The sequence below is a fragment of the Sciurus vulgaris genome (assembly GCF_902686455.1).
Source record: "Sciurus vulgaris genome assembly, chromosome: 4".
Classification (NCBI taxonomy): Eukaryota; Metazoa; Chordata; class Mammalia; order Rodentia; family Sciuridae; genus Sciurus; species Sciurus vulgaris.
In genome coordinates, this window is record NC_136464.1 from 94,751,369 (window position 1) to 94,768,842 (window position 17,474).

At 37.1% G+C, this 17,474-nt stretch overlaps 1 protein-coding gene across 2 annotated transcripts in view; it reads right to left on the reverse strand.

Annotated features, from left to right (window-relative positions):
* Positions 1–12,743: 12,743 nt before the first annotated feature.
* The window catches only part of BMS1 (BMS1 ribosome biogenesis factor), a 61,934-nt gene continuing 57,203 nt past the window's right edge, over positions 12,744–17,474 (reverse strand). For both annotated transcript variants that reach the window (XM_079136815.1, XM_079136814.1), the window contains exons 22-23: positions 14,446–14,607; positions 12,744–13,964 (exon numbers count right to left, since the gene is read on the reverse strand). In XM_079136815.1, coding sequence (XP_078992941.1) covers positions 13,740–13,964; positions 14,446–14,607 — 387 coding nt within the window. In that variant the 3' untranslated portion in view covers positions 12,744–13,739. The remainder of the gene's footprint in view (positions 13,965–14,445; positions 14,608–17,474) is intronic.

Genomic DNA, 17,474 nt, shown 5'->3' on the forward strand with positions numbered 1-17,474 from the left:
TAACTAAAGTCATACTTAATGGTGAAAATTCGAATATTTTCCCCTCAAGAACCTTTTCATCACTTTTATTCCACGTAGCACTACAAGTCCTAGCCAGTGCAATAAGGTAAGGAAAGGAGAAATTGCATTTTATTTATTTATTTGTACTGGAGATTGAACCCAGGAGTGCTAAATCACTTAGCCACATCTTCAGCCCCTTTTTTTATTTTTTATTTTGAGACAGAGTCTCACTAAGTTGCTTAGGGCCTCACTAAATTGCTGAGGCTGACCTCAAACTTGCAATTCCTCCTGTCTCAGCCTTCAGAATTGCTAGGATTGCAGGCATGCACTACTGTGCCTGGCAAGGAAAATTTTTTAAATGTGTAAATTGAAAAGAAAGAAAAAAACCCTGTACATTTGCATAAGTCATATCATCTGGGGGTGGGACAAAAAAATCAAAGGACTGTATAAAAAACATTCTTGATCTAATCAGTGAGAACATCAAGGCCACAGTATACAAGATCAACATACAAATTGTACTTCGATGTACTAACAATGAATAAATGAAACTAAAATAAAAATAGCAATACTATTTACAAGTGCTCCAGAACAAGAAATAGGCATAAATCTGTTTTAGTCAGCTTTTTTACTGCTGACTAAAACAGCAGTGAAAATTAGCAGAGGAAAAGTTTATTTGGAGGTTCACAGTTTCAGAGGTCTCAGTACATAGACAGCTATCTCCATTCCTCAGGGTTCAAGGTGAGGCATAACATCATGGCGGAAGAGTGTGGTAAAGGAAAGCAACTGGGAACATGGTACCAGGAAGTAGAGAGACTCCACTGCCAGATGTAAAATAAATACCCCAAAGGCAAGCCTCTAATGACATACCTCCTCCAACCACATCCTACCTGCCTTAAGTTACCAACCAGTTAATTCCTCTTAGGGGATTAATTCACTGATTGGGTTAAGGCTCTCATAACTCAATCTTTTCACCTCTAAGCCTTTTTGCATTATCTCACACATGAACTTTTGGGGGACCCCTTACATTTAAACCATAAATATTCCACAAATTATTTAATAGTAGAGTGGAAATTATAAAATTCTGATGAAGGAAATCAAAGACTATCTACTTAAATGTAGAGACAGACCATATATAGAGATGTGAATATTCTCCATAGATGTTAGTCTACCCCAAGTTGTAGATTTAACACAATTCCTATCTAAATTTCAACATTATTTTTTGTATTATATATACATATATCATATATATATATATGTGTATGTGTGTTAAATTTTTTAAAATTTTTGGTAAAAGGGAATGGCACTGATATAGCCAAAACAATTTTTGTACACACACACACACACACACACACATATATATATATATATAATTTTTCTAAAATTTTTGGTAAAAGGGAATGGCACTAGTATAGCCTAAACAATTTTGAACAATAATAATTAAATGGAAAGAATCACTCTATCCCCCTTCACCAAATAGAAGAAAAAGTAGACCCAAATTTTCATCATGTTGGTTTAGGACCAGACTTCCTTAACAAGACCCCCAAAGTGCAAGAAATAAAAGCAAGAATCAATAAGTGGAATGGATTCAAACTAAAAAGCTTTTTCTCAGCAAGGGAAACAATCAACAATGTGACTAGAGAGCCTACAGAGTGGGAGAAAATTTTTTCCACACACACTTCAGACAAAGCACTAATCTCCAAAATTTATAAAGAACTCAAAAAACTTTACACCAAAAATACAAAGAACCCAATCAATAAATGAACTAAGAAACTGGGCAGACACTTCACAGAAGAAGATACACAGGTGATCGATAAATACATGAAAAAGTGATTATCATCTCTAGTAATTAGAGAAATGCAAATTAAAACCACCCTAAGATTTCATCTAATTTCAATTAGAATGGCTATTATCAAGAATGCAAGCAATAATAAGTGTTGGTGTGGATGTGGGGGAAAAGGCACACTCGTACATTGCTGGTAGAGTTGCAAATTGGTGCAACCACTCTGAAAAGCAGTATGGAGATTCCTCAAAAACTTGACCCAGCTATTCCACTCCTCAGTTTATACCCAAAGGACTTAAAATCAGCATATTACAGTGATGCAGCCACATCAATGTTCACAGCTGCTCAATTCACAATAGCTAGATTGTGGAATGGATAGCCCCTCAATTGATGAATGGATAAAGAAACTGTGGTATATATATATACACAATGGAATATTACTCAGCCATAAAGAAGAAAAATTATGGCATTTGCTGGAAATGGAGTTGTAGAATATCATGCTAAGTGAAATAAGTCAAATCAAAGAACCAAAAGCTGAATGTTTTCTCTGATAAGTGGATGATGATACATAACGGAGGGGGTGGGGTAGTGGCAGGGGGAGCAAAGAGAAGAATGAAGGAACTTTGAATGGTGTAGAGGAAAATGGGGTAGGAGGGGTTGGGGAAGGAAAAATAGTAGACTGAGACATTATTACCCTATGTACATGTATGATTACATGAATAGTGTGAATCTACATTGTGCACAACCATAGAAATGAAAAGTTGTACCCCATTTGTGTACAATGAATCAAAATGCAGTCTGTAAAAGTAAAAATAAAAATTTAAAAATTTTTTTAAATAGTGGGAGAAAGAGATGTGACATGAGAAGGATCCAAGAGCCAAGAAATGCAAAGAGACTCTGGTGGCCAGAAAACGAGGAAGCAGACCCTACCCAGAGCTCGAGAAGGAAGCACTTCCAGCGCCAGGGCGGCTTGTTGTGGGTTCCTGCCTCCTGCACCATCAGATACACATTCATGTTGTCTGAACCACCACGTTTATGGTGATTTGTTACACAGCCGCAGGCAACTAATACAGCACTAAACTTTTTGCTGAAGGAAGGATTAAAAAAATGAAAGAAGGGACGACAGTCTTCAGCGACGCCCAAGGGCACTCGCTGTAAAGTCCATTTCTGTCTCAGTCTGTGCCGCCCAGGATCTGCCCTGCACTCACGCTATTGGGTGGATCTGCTGTTGGCCTCTTTTCAGCCTCTTGCTGGTAGCAGACCACTCGCTAGTGCATCTGAGGCAGCCAAGCTGCACTGGCCTCACGCTGAACTGCTCTCAGATTCCCATATTTAGCTAGAGAGTCAGGTGCCCTGTGCTGTCTGTCTGCTCTGCTTCCAGGTTAGGGCTGACCTCTGAAAGACATGCGTAATGCCTTTCCCCAAACTGCCCCTGCCCCCCAGGCCTGCTCTTGTGCTCCCTCAAACAGGTTCCCGTGGCCTCTGGAGGGCTCCTTTCTGATGTGGGTACAATCGTCCTTGTATGACACAAGTTGATTTCCATGATGGTTCCAAACCCAGAGTCTCTCGACCTTGGCCCTGGGATGTCTCACGTGCACAAGTCAGTCGCAGGACTGTCCTGTGCATGCCGGGAGGTTGAGCAGCGTCCCTGACTTCGGCTCCCAGACCCCTGTAAAACCCTCCTCAGTCACCACACTCCAAACTGTCTTCAGACATTGCCAAAGGCCCCTGGTGGGAGGCAAAATCACCCCACGGGGTTTCTATCTGCACCTCTGTTTCAGTTAGACCTGCGGATGGATCTGCATTGTCCCCTCCTGGGCTTCCACAGCCCCAAGCTCTGCTCCTGGTTTTCAAAGGGATGGGAATGGGCTGCTCTATGCGTGAAGGTGTGGACGCAGAGGCCAGTTTTCATTAGCGTTGTGAATTAGTCGGGCGCCCCAGAGAAATGGAGCCAACTGGATGTGTGTGCCCAGTGTATGCCAGAGAGGTCCGTTGTTGGGCATCTGCTCACGTGACTGTGGAAGTGTGGTAAGGCCAAACTCCGCAGGCGGTCTAGCAGTCCAGGCTGGAGCCAGCTGAGTCCACCCGCCAGCTGCTGGCAGACTTATGGGTCAGGTTTTATGGGCAATGACCAGACTCCATTTTACCCTGAGACTCCTTGTCATGTAAAAAATGCGACTCCCATGAGGAAACTCTGCCTCTGCCATCCTGATCCTGCTTAGCACACCTTGCTTGGAAATGCACATGTTTTTGTTATTATACAATGTAAAATTGTCCTCTTTTTGGTTCCCATTTTTCTTGGGCAGTGTACCCTGTCAGAGAATGATTGTCCAGACATTAGTAACCATTCTTTAACTTGTACTCAACTAGGGTTATTTTGACCCACTTCCCCTTCCGCTTATGATTCTAGATCTCATGATGTTTGTTCGTGGTTCTGAATCATAGCAACAGCCACTGATGACAATGTGGTTTTGGACTATTAAGGTGTACTCTAGCCCTTGGAGGGGGTCGAGGAGTGTAGACTTGCAGTCTGCTCTCATCCTGCCAGCTGGGGGCCGCGGGCTGGTGAAAAAAGATGGTTCCGACTCCTGCTGTTAAAAAAAAAAAAACAAAACAGACTCACTCTAGCCAATATTAAAAGCTTACTCCATATAGTAATCAATTCAGTGTAGCACCGGGGTAGTGATAGACACATTGATCAATGGTACAAAGCAGAGAACACAGAAAGAGACAAGGAAATATGCTAAATTTTTTACAAAAAGGCAACAGCAAATCAGTAGAAAAGAGGCTTTTCAACAAGTACTGCTCAAAAACTCACACTGCACAGGGAAAAGACAAACCCTGACCTAATCTTCACATTTTATATTTAATTCAAGGGTTATGGATTTAAATGTTATAAGTATACATTCAGGAAAAAACAAAACAAAACAACAAAACAAGACAAAACAAAAAAAAAAAAAAAACAAAAAAAAAACAGGACAAAATCTTTCAAGACCAGGAGCTAGGCAGAGTTCTTAGACTTTGCATCTATAGTAAAACTCATTGAAGGAAAAATCAATACATTGGGTTTTATTAAAATTTTTTTTTTGCTCGGCCAAAGATCCTGTTAGGATGATGAAAAGAAAAATTATAGATGAGAGAAAATAGCTACAAATCACATATCTGATGGAGAACTTATCTCTAGAATACAGAACTCTCATAACAACATTAAATAAGAATTCCAACTTAAACATGTATAAAAGACATGAACAGATACTTGGCCAAAGAGGATATTCATATGGCAAATAAACACATGAAAGAATGTTCAACATCATTAGGCATTAGGAAAATGCAATTTAAAACCACTGTGAGATATTACTACACATCTATTAGAAAGACTTTAAAAAAGTGATAACATCAAATTCTGGCAAGTATGCAGAGAAACTGCAGCACTCACACATTGCTCTTGAGAATGTAAAATGGTAAGCCATTCTGGAGAAGGTTTGGTGGCTCCTTGTAAAACTAAAATTGGGCTTATTGAATGACCTAGAAAATACAACCTTAGGTATTTATACCAGAGAAGTGAAAACTTACTTTTACACAGAATCTTATATGCAAATGTTCAAAGCACCTTTATTTGTAGCCTTGAAAAACTGGAAATTACTGAGGTGTCATTCAATGGCAAATAGTCAAACAGTAGTATATCCATATTATGGGCATTACCCCAAATTAATAAAAGGAACTAATGATATATACAGCAGCAAAGCTGAAGGAAATTATGCTGTGAAAAAAGTCAATTTTAGAAGAATACATAGTACGTGATTCCACATATAGAATACTTGTAAAATAGCATAATTATTCAGCTGGAAAGTAGATTAGTATATTCTAGGGGTTAAAGAAGGTGGAGGTGAGGGTCATGTGGCTATAAAATGATGTGAAGAAACCTTCTGGTGATAAATGTATCATGATTATGGTGGTAGGTACACCAAACTATACACATAAGACTATATAGAATTATTCATGTATACACAAAAATGAGTACAGCACTAACTCATTAAATCTGAATAAACTCTGGGGGTTGTACCAATGTCAATTTCTTGATTTTCCTATTTAGTTATGTCAGATGTTAGCATTAGGGAAAGCTGGGAAAAGGGCACAAGAACCTTGCTACACATTTATTTGCAACTTCATATGAATCTTTATTTATTTAAATAAACATTTTTAAATGACCAAAGGATCTCATTCATAGGTATTCATTTTGATGAAACTAAATGAGGAGAATTTCAGTTTAGGGGAAACAGACTAAGCACATTTCACCTTGCAGTTTTCACTAAATGCTATTATAGAAATAGGCCAGTAAGCATGGAGAAACTATTGGAAGACTTTTAACATCAAATAATGGCAGGTATTTTAAAAGACCATAATCCAAATTATCACAGAGCGGCCATTAAGTTTTACCCTTTTCCCTTCCCTGAGATCTCCCAGCCTGTGCTCATGGCAGTCTGAACCTGAACATGGATACTGGTGCAAACAGCTTGGAAGAAGCCTTCAGGTCTGGCTGGAGAGCATGAAAAAGGCTCCTTCTAAAACCCAGAGTGCAAGAAACTCCCTTTATTCCTTAATTCATTTCCTATTTCCCAATCCCCTGTAGGCCCAGACACCTTCTTTTCTGACAGGTAGAACTGTGATCCAGGCAAGGTAGGCACACCCAAGAATGGGTCTAAAGGAACAGAATGTTGAGAATGAGTTTTCTGAATAGGCTCTGGGGTTTCTAAAATTGTCTCTAATGTGATTAGGTATACTATAATAACTATTTCCAGTAGCAAGAGAACACTGATAGTCCATGGCATGATCTAGCTATAGAAATACACAAAACATCACTTGGATATTCCTAATTCATTACTTGTAAAAAGCAAGGATCTGGATTACACATGTATACTATTACTTTGAAATATTTTTTAAAACTAATGAATATAAAGAGATCAGCTGATTTCTTCAATTGTCACTGGACAAAATGGGGGAAATGAAAAGATGAATAAGCTCAGATTCAAATCCTCAGATCGTGTCATACAAATAATATGAAAATCTCATTTTCCCTCCTGCAGACCCTTAATTCCTGCAGCATAGGACTAAGATTGCTGAAAATCAAACTCAGAATCTTATCCAGTGAATGGCTGAATTTAATGAAGTTAAACTCAGCTTACAGCATGGGTGTCTACTGTTAAGGTTAGGACATTGGTTGGGAAGGAATGGGGTCTTGACAATTGGAATGGAAATGGATGTGTGGGAAGATTCTGATGAAGCTGGGAACATTAAGTCCTAAATTCTGATGAGTCTCCTTTGCCAATAGAATAGGCTTCCCTACCCTCGTTTGGGGGCACCGGCCATACATTGCATGAGGAAAATGTAATAATGTCAGCCCCTGAGGTGGCTGCATACAAGACAGTGCTGTCTCCTCAGGACCCACCTCCACTATTCCTATTTGCTTCTAGACCTATAAATAAATTCAGGTCTAGCGGGCCCCTAAAGGAAGGGGGTAAACTACAATTCAAAAGAACTACTGGAGCTTTCTAATTTTACAATCAGGAAATGTGCATAGGAATAGATACTAAGACTGCGGGATAGTGATGGAAGAAACAGAGTTAGATAAGTTGAATTTGTGCTCACTTGGTGGAGATTCTGCATGTAATATTGCAGCTTGGGAGAGTTAGTTGAAAATGCTAGACATGTTATGGTTTAATGTAAAAGAAGGGATTCAAAGGCTTAGGGAGATTTGGATGTTAGAGTAGATGTGTTGTTTAAGACCTACCCATCCCCACACAGAAGGTCTAGAAGACATGATTCCCTGTGACTGAAAATTTGTGAGAAGAGCCTTGTCATCCTTGAAGAGTTCTGTGATTGCTATTCTCCTTAAGTCAGACTTGATGTTGGAAACTGCAGTCATTGAGTTGGAAAGCCCAAATACAATGACAGTAATTGGATCCTGGGCTATCAACAGAACAAGTGGCAGTACTTAACTGCCAAAGGCAAGGTAGGCATGGTCACTGTAACAAACAGTCAAAGCAGTGATCAGAACAGTGTGACTCATGCAGACTTACGGTATTGCCTAGTTGATCATTGTGTCCCATCCCTAGAGGTGAAATAGGAAGCTTATTAAATTCTTTCTTGATCTAAGCAGAAATGCTCTAGGTCAAGCAAACAAAAGTACAACCTGAATAAAAACAAAGAGTCACAAGTATTCAATTCCCAAACTTGAGCTTCCATTTAGACCCCAATACCCTTTGACTGAAGGGAGACTGCATCAGTCTGTTCCTGCTAATATAGCAAAATATTTCAGATTGAGTAATTTATGAATAATAGAAACCCATGATTAAGGTCCCAGAAAATTTAGCATCTGGTAAAGGCTCACTCTCTACTTCATAGCTGCTCCTCTTGCTGCACACTCACATGGTGAGGGGGAAGGTCAGCTCCCTTCTACTTCTTTTATAAGGGTTCTAATCCCATTCATGAAGGTGCTACCTTCATGACTTAATTGCTTCTTAAAGTCCCTACCTCTTACTACTAGTGCATTGGAATTTAGATCTTAACATATTAATTTTGAGGGGACATCTACATTCAGGCCATAGCAGATGTCAAGTCTATACTGTTAAATCTGTCTTTCCCAGGGGGACCTATTATCTCATGGTCCACAAATGACAGAGGTAGGAGATGGGAAGAGAACCTCGGATTAGCAAATTTTCCTTTATTCTGCAGCAAGGTTCATCCATCAGGCACCAGAGGGCTCATTTTCTGGGTATGGAGATGGCCCCCGTGTTACAGGAGTCTGGGTTTTAGTTTCATTGGAGACTGCGAAGTGCAGTTTGGACAGTCGGGCTAGTTGTGCAGGTTAAAACTCATTGTCATCTAGAGAGATAGGAGTCTAGATCCCATGGGATGAGTACTCAAATCTTGCCCACTGCTTTTTTCTCTGGGATTCATTATTTCCCAGAGTTTCAATATTTACTGTGCCTCCATTTAAGACTAATTTGCAATAGGTTCCCCCTCGTCCAGAGCCCAGCATTCAGGACCCATTGTTATTGGGAAAGGATGTACTGGGAGAGGTTTAATGTTTGGCTAATTTCCCCTTCCTCCTCCAAAAAAGTCACACTGTCTGTTTTCCTTGGGGTGCTGTCTTATAGCAATACTATTTTCCATAACCCTTTACCTATGGCCATTTACCAGGGTAACTGTGCTTTAGAGAAAAGCAAACAATCAGACCTTTGGGGGACTATTGGACACTAGTCCTGAACTTACTAACTTCAGGAGACCCAAAATGTTACTGTGCCCCTACCTCTGGTCAGGGCTTATGAAGGTCTGCTGACAAATGAGCTTTAGCTCAAGATCTGTCTCACAGTAGATAAACCCATCTTGTGGTTATTTCAATGCATAATTGGAGTAGGTATACACAGCAACTGGCAGAACTCCCACATTGGATCCTTATAGAGTGAAGGCTATGATGGTGGGAAAAGCCAAGGTGGAAGCCAGTAGAACTCCTTCTATCTAGAAAAACAGTAAACCAAAACCAATGCAGGATTGTAATGGTTCAGGGCTATCAGGAAAAAAGGCTCAAGTCTGGTAACCAGTAAAGAATCATGACCAGCTCTAGTTTGTGGAAGGAAAGGGAACACAGAATGGGAACTGGAAGAAGGTAGTCATATGACAATGTGACCAGTTACAGAACCAAAGGCTGTAACTGTCTTGAGTATTTCCTCCTTATTTGGTATGCATAATTTGCATATGCATACATAGTTGAGTATATACATACAAAGTTTTAGAAGAAAACAGGAGAGAATCTTCATGATTTGAGGGTAGGAAATGAGTTCAGAAGCAAAAATAAATTAGGCTTATCATAATAAAAAAAACTAGCTTGGGAACTACATGTTGGGAGAAAATATTTGCAAATCACATAACCTACAAAGGGTATATTCTAACGTTGAACTGTGTAGAGGGAAATGAGGGGGAGGGGGAGGAAAGATGGCAGAATGAGACAAATATCAATACCCTATGTACACGAATGATTACATGAATGGTCTGACTACATCGTGTACAATTAGAGAAATGAAAAGTTGTACTCCATTTGTGTACAATGAATCAAAATGTATTCTGCTGTCATATATAACTAAATAGAACAAAAAATTTAAAAAAGGGGGTTATATAAAGAACTCTCAAGGGGTCAGGGTTGTAGTTCAGTGGTAGAGAACTTGCCTGGTATGCACAAGGGCCTGGGTTCAATCCTTAAGCACTATAAGAAAAAAACTCATTCTCAGTCAAGTTGGAAAATGATTCAAATTAAAAGTGGGCAAAAAGCTTTGAACATAAACTTTGCCAGAGAGGACACTAGTGGAAACATGAAAAGATGCTCAACATTATTAGTTATTATGGAATGCAAATTAAAACCACAGTGAGATACACACTAGAATAGCTAAGAAAAGCTGCTGGTAATACCAAGTATTGGTGAAGAAGCAGCCTTGAACTCTCTCATTCATTACTGGTAGGAGTGCAAAATGATACAGCACACTCTGGAAAACAGTAAGACAGTTCTAAAAGTCCTACTCCCAAGTATTTACCCTGGGGTAATAAAAAATTATGTTTACACAAAAGACTCTACAAAAATATATACTGTGCATATATTCATAATTACCCAAGTCTGGAAACAACTGTATTGTCTGTCCATTGGTAAATGGGTAAACAACAGTTATCTCTATACAGGTGGATACTATTCAGCAACCAAAAGGAACACACCATTCATACAAAAAACAATTGGGATGCATCTTGAAGGTATTATGTTTAGTGGAAGTAGCCAGTTACAGGAGACTACATACTGTTTTCACTCACAAAAGTTATATGACAAAAAACACATCAGTTAGTAGGACTACACAGCAAGAGGGAATACTTTTCAGTGATGTGACTCTTTTCCATCTTGATTGTAGTGATGGTTATGTGACAAGACCTTTATACTTTGAAGACTTCAAAAAGTCTTTCTTCATATGGATTTTATTTATCAATTTTTACTCTGAAGCCTCCAAGAAATTGAATTACAGACTGTGTGTTTTTCTTCATGCAAACATTTATTTCTGAAAATGGTGGTATGTCACCAAAAATAGTATTATAGCAGTTTCAAATTAAGAGGAGCCTATTTTTGAGGGATGGTACCTCTCAGATGTCTCCCAGACTTGCCACAGTGGCCCAGTGTTTGCTTTAAACAAATTCATGTGTTTAAAAAGAAACATCTGCATTTTACACTGAGAGGAACCCAAAGATACTAACAGTTTAATAAGAATATTTTAATGGCATGGAATGTTATATATACTTCAGGCCAGTATCAGTTTTAAAAAAAAAAAATACCCCAAAACTACAGTCACATGTGCATAGTAAAAAGATAGGTATAAAAATGAGTGGTTTACCTCAATTTCCAATTTTTGTCAAATGCAGTATCTTATAACAAAAAGATACTATATGTATTTATAATTTATAAAGCTTAATGCAACTGAGAAAGGTTTCTATAAAAAATTCTTTACGATAGTTTAGAAAGTGAGTGCATACTCTCTACAGAGCATCTTCAGTTATCTGGAATATCCCTCCTTCATCATTCCAAGCAGATGTTTGTTTATTAAGAACTTATTTTATTTAGGCTTAACTCTAAGTGCTAAGAAAGTAAACAACCCAGTTTCAACTCTGATGGAACTTATATTCTGATAGAATTTTCCTTTTATAAAAAATACTCTAATGGTATCCAGTGACTAAAGTATTAGTAATGAAAAGTAATTTTAAAACTCTCCCATGCTAGTCCCCACTTGGTTATACTATGTTCCTGTAAAATGGATGCAGACTTCAGTTACAAAAATTATGCACATGTATATCTTATTGACTGAGCCTGCTGGTATCATAACCAGTAAACATTCTAAATATGCTACAGTAACTTTCAGACAGGAGAGGTTTCTTTCTTTCTTTCTTTTTTTTAAAATTTTTTCTTTAGTTGTCGATGAACCTTTATTTTATTTATTTATGTGGTGCTAACATTCGAACCCAGTGCCTCACACACACTAGGCAAATGCTGCACACCATGGAGCCACGACTCCAGTCTGAGAGATTTCTTAAGTTTTAAATATTCTTGATATGTGAACTTTAAATTTCTTTTGTTCTCCAAATATGATGTCAAGATTTTTAATATTAACAGATATTATACTCACAAATATTATCTTAAGACAATTACCTCCAACTCTGTTTAAACATTCCTTTACTTCTCTATGGCTGAAGAATCTCTCTGTTTTGGTTAAAATATTAGAGACTAAACAATTATATATATTACTTGCAATTCTCATTCTGAACAAATTTACTTGTATGAGACACTTTTAAAGCCAGGTTTTGCCTACTCTGGATGACCTGTAAGCTACTTAATTGAAAAACATGGTATGGCTTAGAGAGTTTTGTATATTTTAATTGAATTATAGCTTCATATTTTAAAAATGGATTATGCCATGTAACACAACAGAAGTTAAAGTATTTTATTAGCACGCTGACATTTCCAATTGCTCCTCAGGAAAAGAGAAAAATATACAACTAGAGTTCCTCAGAAGGGTCTGGGCTCATCCCAACTGTTGTTTTCCACGTTGACCCAGTGTTGGCAGGATTTTCACAGTTCTATCACTTATTTTTTAATTTTATTGGTTCTTTTTAGTTACATAACATTAGAACTTATTTTGATACCATCACATTATTATGAAGAAAAAAGACCCAGCACTTTCCCACTAACAGCTGTAGGCTCTCATAGAACCTACCAGACTAAGCCAATTATTCACAATCCTACCAGAAAATTCAGTAATTGGCCCCTGGTGAATTTTCTTTGGCCCACATGTTTTCAAAGGCAACATGGTACTCACATCAGCAGCATACACACTAAAACTGGATCAATACAGAGAAAATGAGCATGACCCCTATGCAAAGATATGGAAACTTGTAAAAAATGTCCCATATTTATACACACACTTACAGTATAAACTGGGAAAATCTGAATAAAATCAGTGGATTGTATCAATGTCAATATCCCAACTGTAATTTCTGCAAAATGTTACCATTGAAGGACAATGGGCAAAGTACATATAGTATGTGACTCTATGATACACTATATAGGATTAGGTCACACATGATTATACCTACATGTTGTATAATATATATCATATATAATAGCACACACACACACAATTACATCAATAAGTTCAATTAAGAAAGGAAATACAGTTAGGCAGTGTAATGCATAAGCACAGTACAAGAAGCTTCACCAGCATATTCCATTTCCTTATTCTCTATATGTACCTTGTCTAAAACAAAAAGATACATCTATTGTTACTTGGTTATAATACCAATGTGTAAAAATATATTAAATAAGATATGAAATGTCCATTAGGGTCAATGACCAAAGAATACAACAAACAAAACAATAAAAACCCAAAACTCAAAAACAAATCACACACCCTTCTCTAAAATGTTTACACTAAAGCTGAAAATTTAAATATATATATTTTTCCCCTCCTGGAAGACTTATCATGAAGAGAAGTAAGCTATTATTTATTCACAAGCAACTCTCAGGCATTCATACCTAATGAAAACTATTAAATCAAAATCAACAGAAAAATATTTTAATATTTTCTGTAGCACAAAATAATTAAATTGAGACAGATATAAGAAAGTGAGACAGTTCATGTGCCAATAAGTGACAATGCTTTAAATCTCTATATAACTGGATGCTAAGAGGGTACACATGTCCTACCAGCATAGTCTCACAGTCTTCTCCATTTCTCCTATTAAAGGCACAGTCTGGGTGATATATTCAATTAAGAGTTCTCTCTTGGGTTCCTGTCTCTTGTTGTTTATGAACTATAAGATTTGAAGCCATCAACCTGTACAGATCCAAAGGATGGTCAATCCATTCTGAAATATCACTTCAATTGTTCTCAGCCCCTTTCAGACTAGACTTCTGATTTCTTCTTTCCTTTTGACCCTGAATTCGGAAGAGCTTCTTCCTAAGGTCCTTCTGTCGCTTCAGCTTTTCCTCTTCCTCCTTCTGCTTCATTTTGACATGCTCTTTATTGTGCAGATGCCGCTGTTCCTTAGCCTTCTTCATCTTCTGACTGTGCACTGTGCTCAGAGCATCTAGCAGTGCAAGGATCTGACAAAGACAAAACCCAGGGAGCCTAGATCAATCTTACAGTTATGGCATGAGACCTACATTTCAGAGGCCTCAACATATGGGCCCACAGTATTGAAACTAGATTCAATCCATAACTCAAATGAATGTTAATTGAATGAAAAGCATCCTGAACTAGGAAATCACAAATGGCTTGGACATACAGATGCGAGTGATTAACCATCTCTGTTAATTACTCTCCGGATACTATGTGCAACTAGATAAGGCAGAGTGGTTAACCAGCTGTGTATCTATTACTCCCCATTCAAATACATAAGGCAGAGCATAATGAATCAAAAGATGGAAAAATGGACTCTGGACCTTCCTCCAACTAAGGCCATGAATGAGTCTAGCCCTTATCTTTCCTAATGAAGACAGAGAACGCAGTAGAAATGCTAACTGTGCTATGAAGAACACTACTTTCATCTCTAAAGGAAACATGCAATAAGTTGGTCAACAGTACCTTCCTCTCATGAGGCTCACGTATAACTGCTGGTCTCATCCTGTCCTTAGGCACCTTGCCTGCCTTTGCTTGCGTCTTGGGCTTATTCTTAAATGGCAAGGCCTTTTGCAAGGCTTTTGGAATGTGCAATGAATTAAAATGTTTCTTTTGCCTCAGGATCGGCTGAAAAGACAAATAAGAGAATGACACATTTAAATTATGACCTATGTATATTTAAAACTTTTGCATAACATCTTTTCAATGCTTTAACTGGCCCACAAGATTAGTGACACCTGAGTCTACTGACCATAGAAATCAGGATTTGATCACCCATCAAATATGAACTGCCTCAATGGACATCCATATCCCTAGGCCAAATAGTTACATTTACATTTGTTCCAAGAAATCAACTGCCCATTTCTACTATATGGAACTATGGGATCTCAACAGAGGAGATAAATCAATCCAAAGTTTCTTTTAAGGGAAAATTCAGTGTTTATTTTGGGGCACTGAGGTCATCTATCTTTTCTTCTTGACTCTCTAGATTTAAGGACACAGTTCTTCTACTAATAAGCAAAGTGTCCCCATTCCTGATTCCAAGTTTAACTTTATTCTGTTTCCGATGGAAGGTTGGCTGAATACAGAAAAGATTTAAACAAAAGATGAAGGGAAAACTCTCTACATTAATTTTTCAAGGTAATCTAAGTTCTATGCTTAAATAAAGGAATATTAAATTGCCTCAAAAATACTGTTGAAAGTTTTGCCACTGGCTTTTACCAAAGGTCAATGTCAACTATGTAGAAAAATCTTCTATGTATTTAAATTTATTATTAAAGACATCATACTCAGTAACACTCAATGTTCTCTGTTCAGAAATAGTAACTGCTTTAGAATTAAGGAATTCAGAGAAATCTCAAAAAAGGAAAAGCAACACAGGCTGGAAAAGAACACCATATTCTGAGTATACGGCAATAAAAATTCATGCAAGATGAACCAAAAGTTTATTCTATTTTACAGAAAAAGTAATGCCTGGAAGATTTCTATTTCTGACAGAATGGCAGACTAATACACTGAATCACCATCTATTTCAAAACAACTGAATATCTTGGATTAAAACAAGCAAAATTTTTCAAATGCATTATTAAGCTGTAAAGAAAATAACCCCAAGTACTCAGAGTCTAGAATCTACACAAAAATGGGAATCCAGACAGGCCAACTATTGGTAAGGATGTAGGACACTGAGAAAGTATTAGTGGAGTCTCAGATGGCATCAAGTTTAGGGTACTCCAGACCTCCAGAGAGGCAGAAAGGAATGAAGGGCTTATAAACAACCATAAAACAACAAAAGAGCAGAAGTCCTTGCCTGACAATAATAACTTCAAGTGCAAATGCATTAAACTCTCTAAGTAAAAGCCACGGAGTGGCTGATTATATTTAAAAAAATAATAATATCTAATTATATGCTGTCTAGAAGAGAACTACTTTAGCTTTAAGGACTCACATAAGCTAAAAGTCAAAGGGTAAAAGAGGAGATTCCAGGCAAACAATAACCAAAAGATAGCAGAGGTGGCTATACTTACAACAGATAAAATAGATGTAAAGTAAAAAACTGCTACAAGAGATAAAGTTATTATTGAATGATAAAGGAGTAATTCATCGAGGACATTACATATGCATTACAAATATGTAGTACATGTACATGCACTCAATTTACATGTACTTATATATAGGAAGCAAATATTAATAGACATGAAGGAAAAGACAGCAATACAAAAAAGTAGAGGACTTTAATACCCCACTTCCAATAATGAACAAATCAAATCAAACTAATATTGAACTTGAGATCAAATGGACCTACAAGACAGTCAGAGATATATCCACCCAATAGTAGCACTCCTCTCTAGCACACATGGAACATTATCCAGATAGACTGTATGTCAATTCACGAGCAAGTCTGAACAAATTCAAGAAGATCAAAAAAACTAGTATTGTTTCTAACCACAATGGTATAAACTAGAATCACTTATAAGAGGAATCCTGAAAAATTCGCAAATATGTGGAAATTAAACACCATGCTCCTAAATAATCAAGTCAAAGAAAAACAAAATGGAAACACGACATATTAAAACCTATGGATACAGCAAAAACAAATTCCAAGAGGGAAGTTCATAGTAATAAATGCTTGTATTAAAAAAGAAAGATCCTAAATAAACCTAAAGAGTTATATCTTAAGAAGCTAATAAAAGAATTAAACCCAAAGTTGGCAGAAGGAAATACTAAAGATCAGAACAAAATTAGAGAACAGAAAAAAAAAAAAAAAAGGAAAAAAAATGAATCAATAAATCCAGGAGTGAGATCTTAAAAAAAAAAAAAAAAAAAATCAAGGAACTCCTAGTTATTTAAGGAAAAATAAGAAAAGATTCAATGTCAGAAATGAAAGTGGAGATATTAACAACTGACATTCTAAGTAATAGAAAGGATCTTAAGGGACTCTTATGAACAATTATATGCCAACAAATTGGATCACCTAGAGGAAATGGATAAATTTCTAGAAAAATATGACCTAACAAGACTGAAGAACGTGCAAAGAGAGACAATAAACAAGGTAAAGAAGTAATTAGAAAACTTCCAATGATGGAAACACTATATGGTTTCAAGGCTGAATTCTACCAAATAAAAAAGTATTACTAGCCTTCTTAAACTCTTCCAAAAAATAGAACCTAGAGGCAAAGCTTCCAAACACATTTTATAAAGCATTACCTTGATACATAAGCCAGACAAAGATGTCACAAGAAAAAATATTATAGGCCTATATTTCTGCTGAACATTGATACAAAAGCCCTAATAAAGTATTACAAATCAAATTCAACACCAGAATGATTATGTGTCATGTTCAAGTGGGATTATCCCTAGTATAAAAGGCTGGTGTAAGATACGCAAATCAATGCCATATACCACATTAACAGAATAAGAAATAAAACCACTTGATCATCTCAATTGATACAGAGAAAGTATCTGAAAAACTTTGCACCTGTTCTTAATAAAAGCTT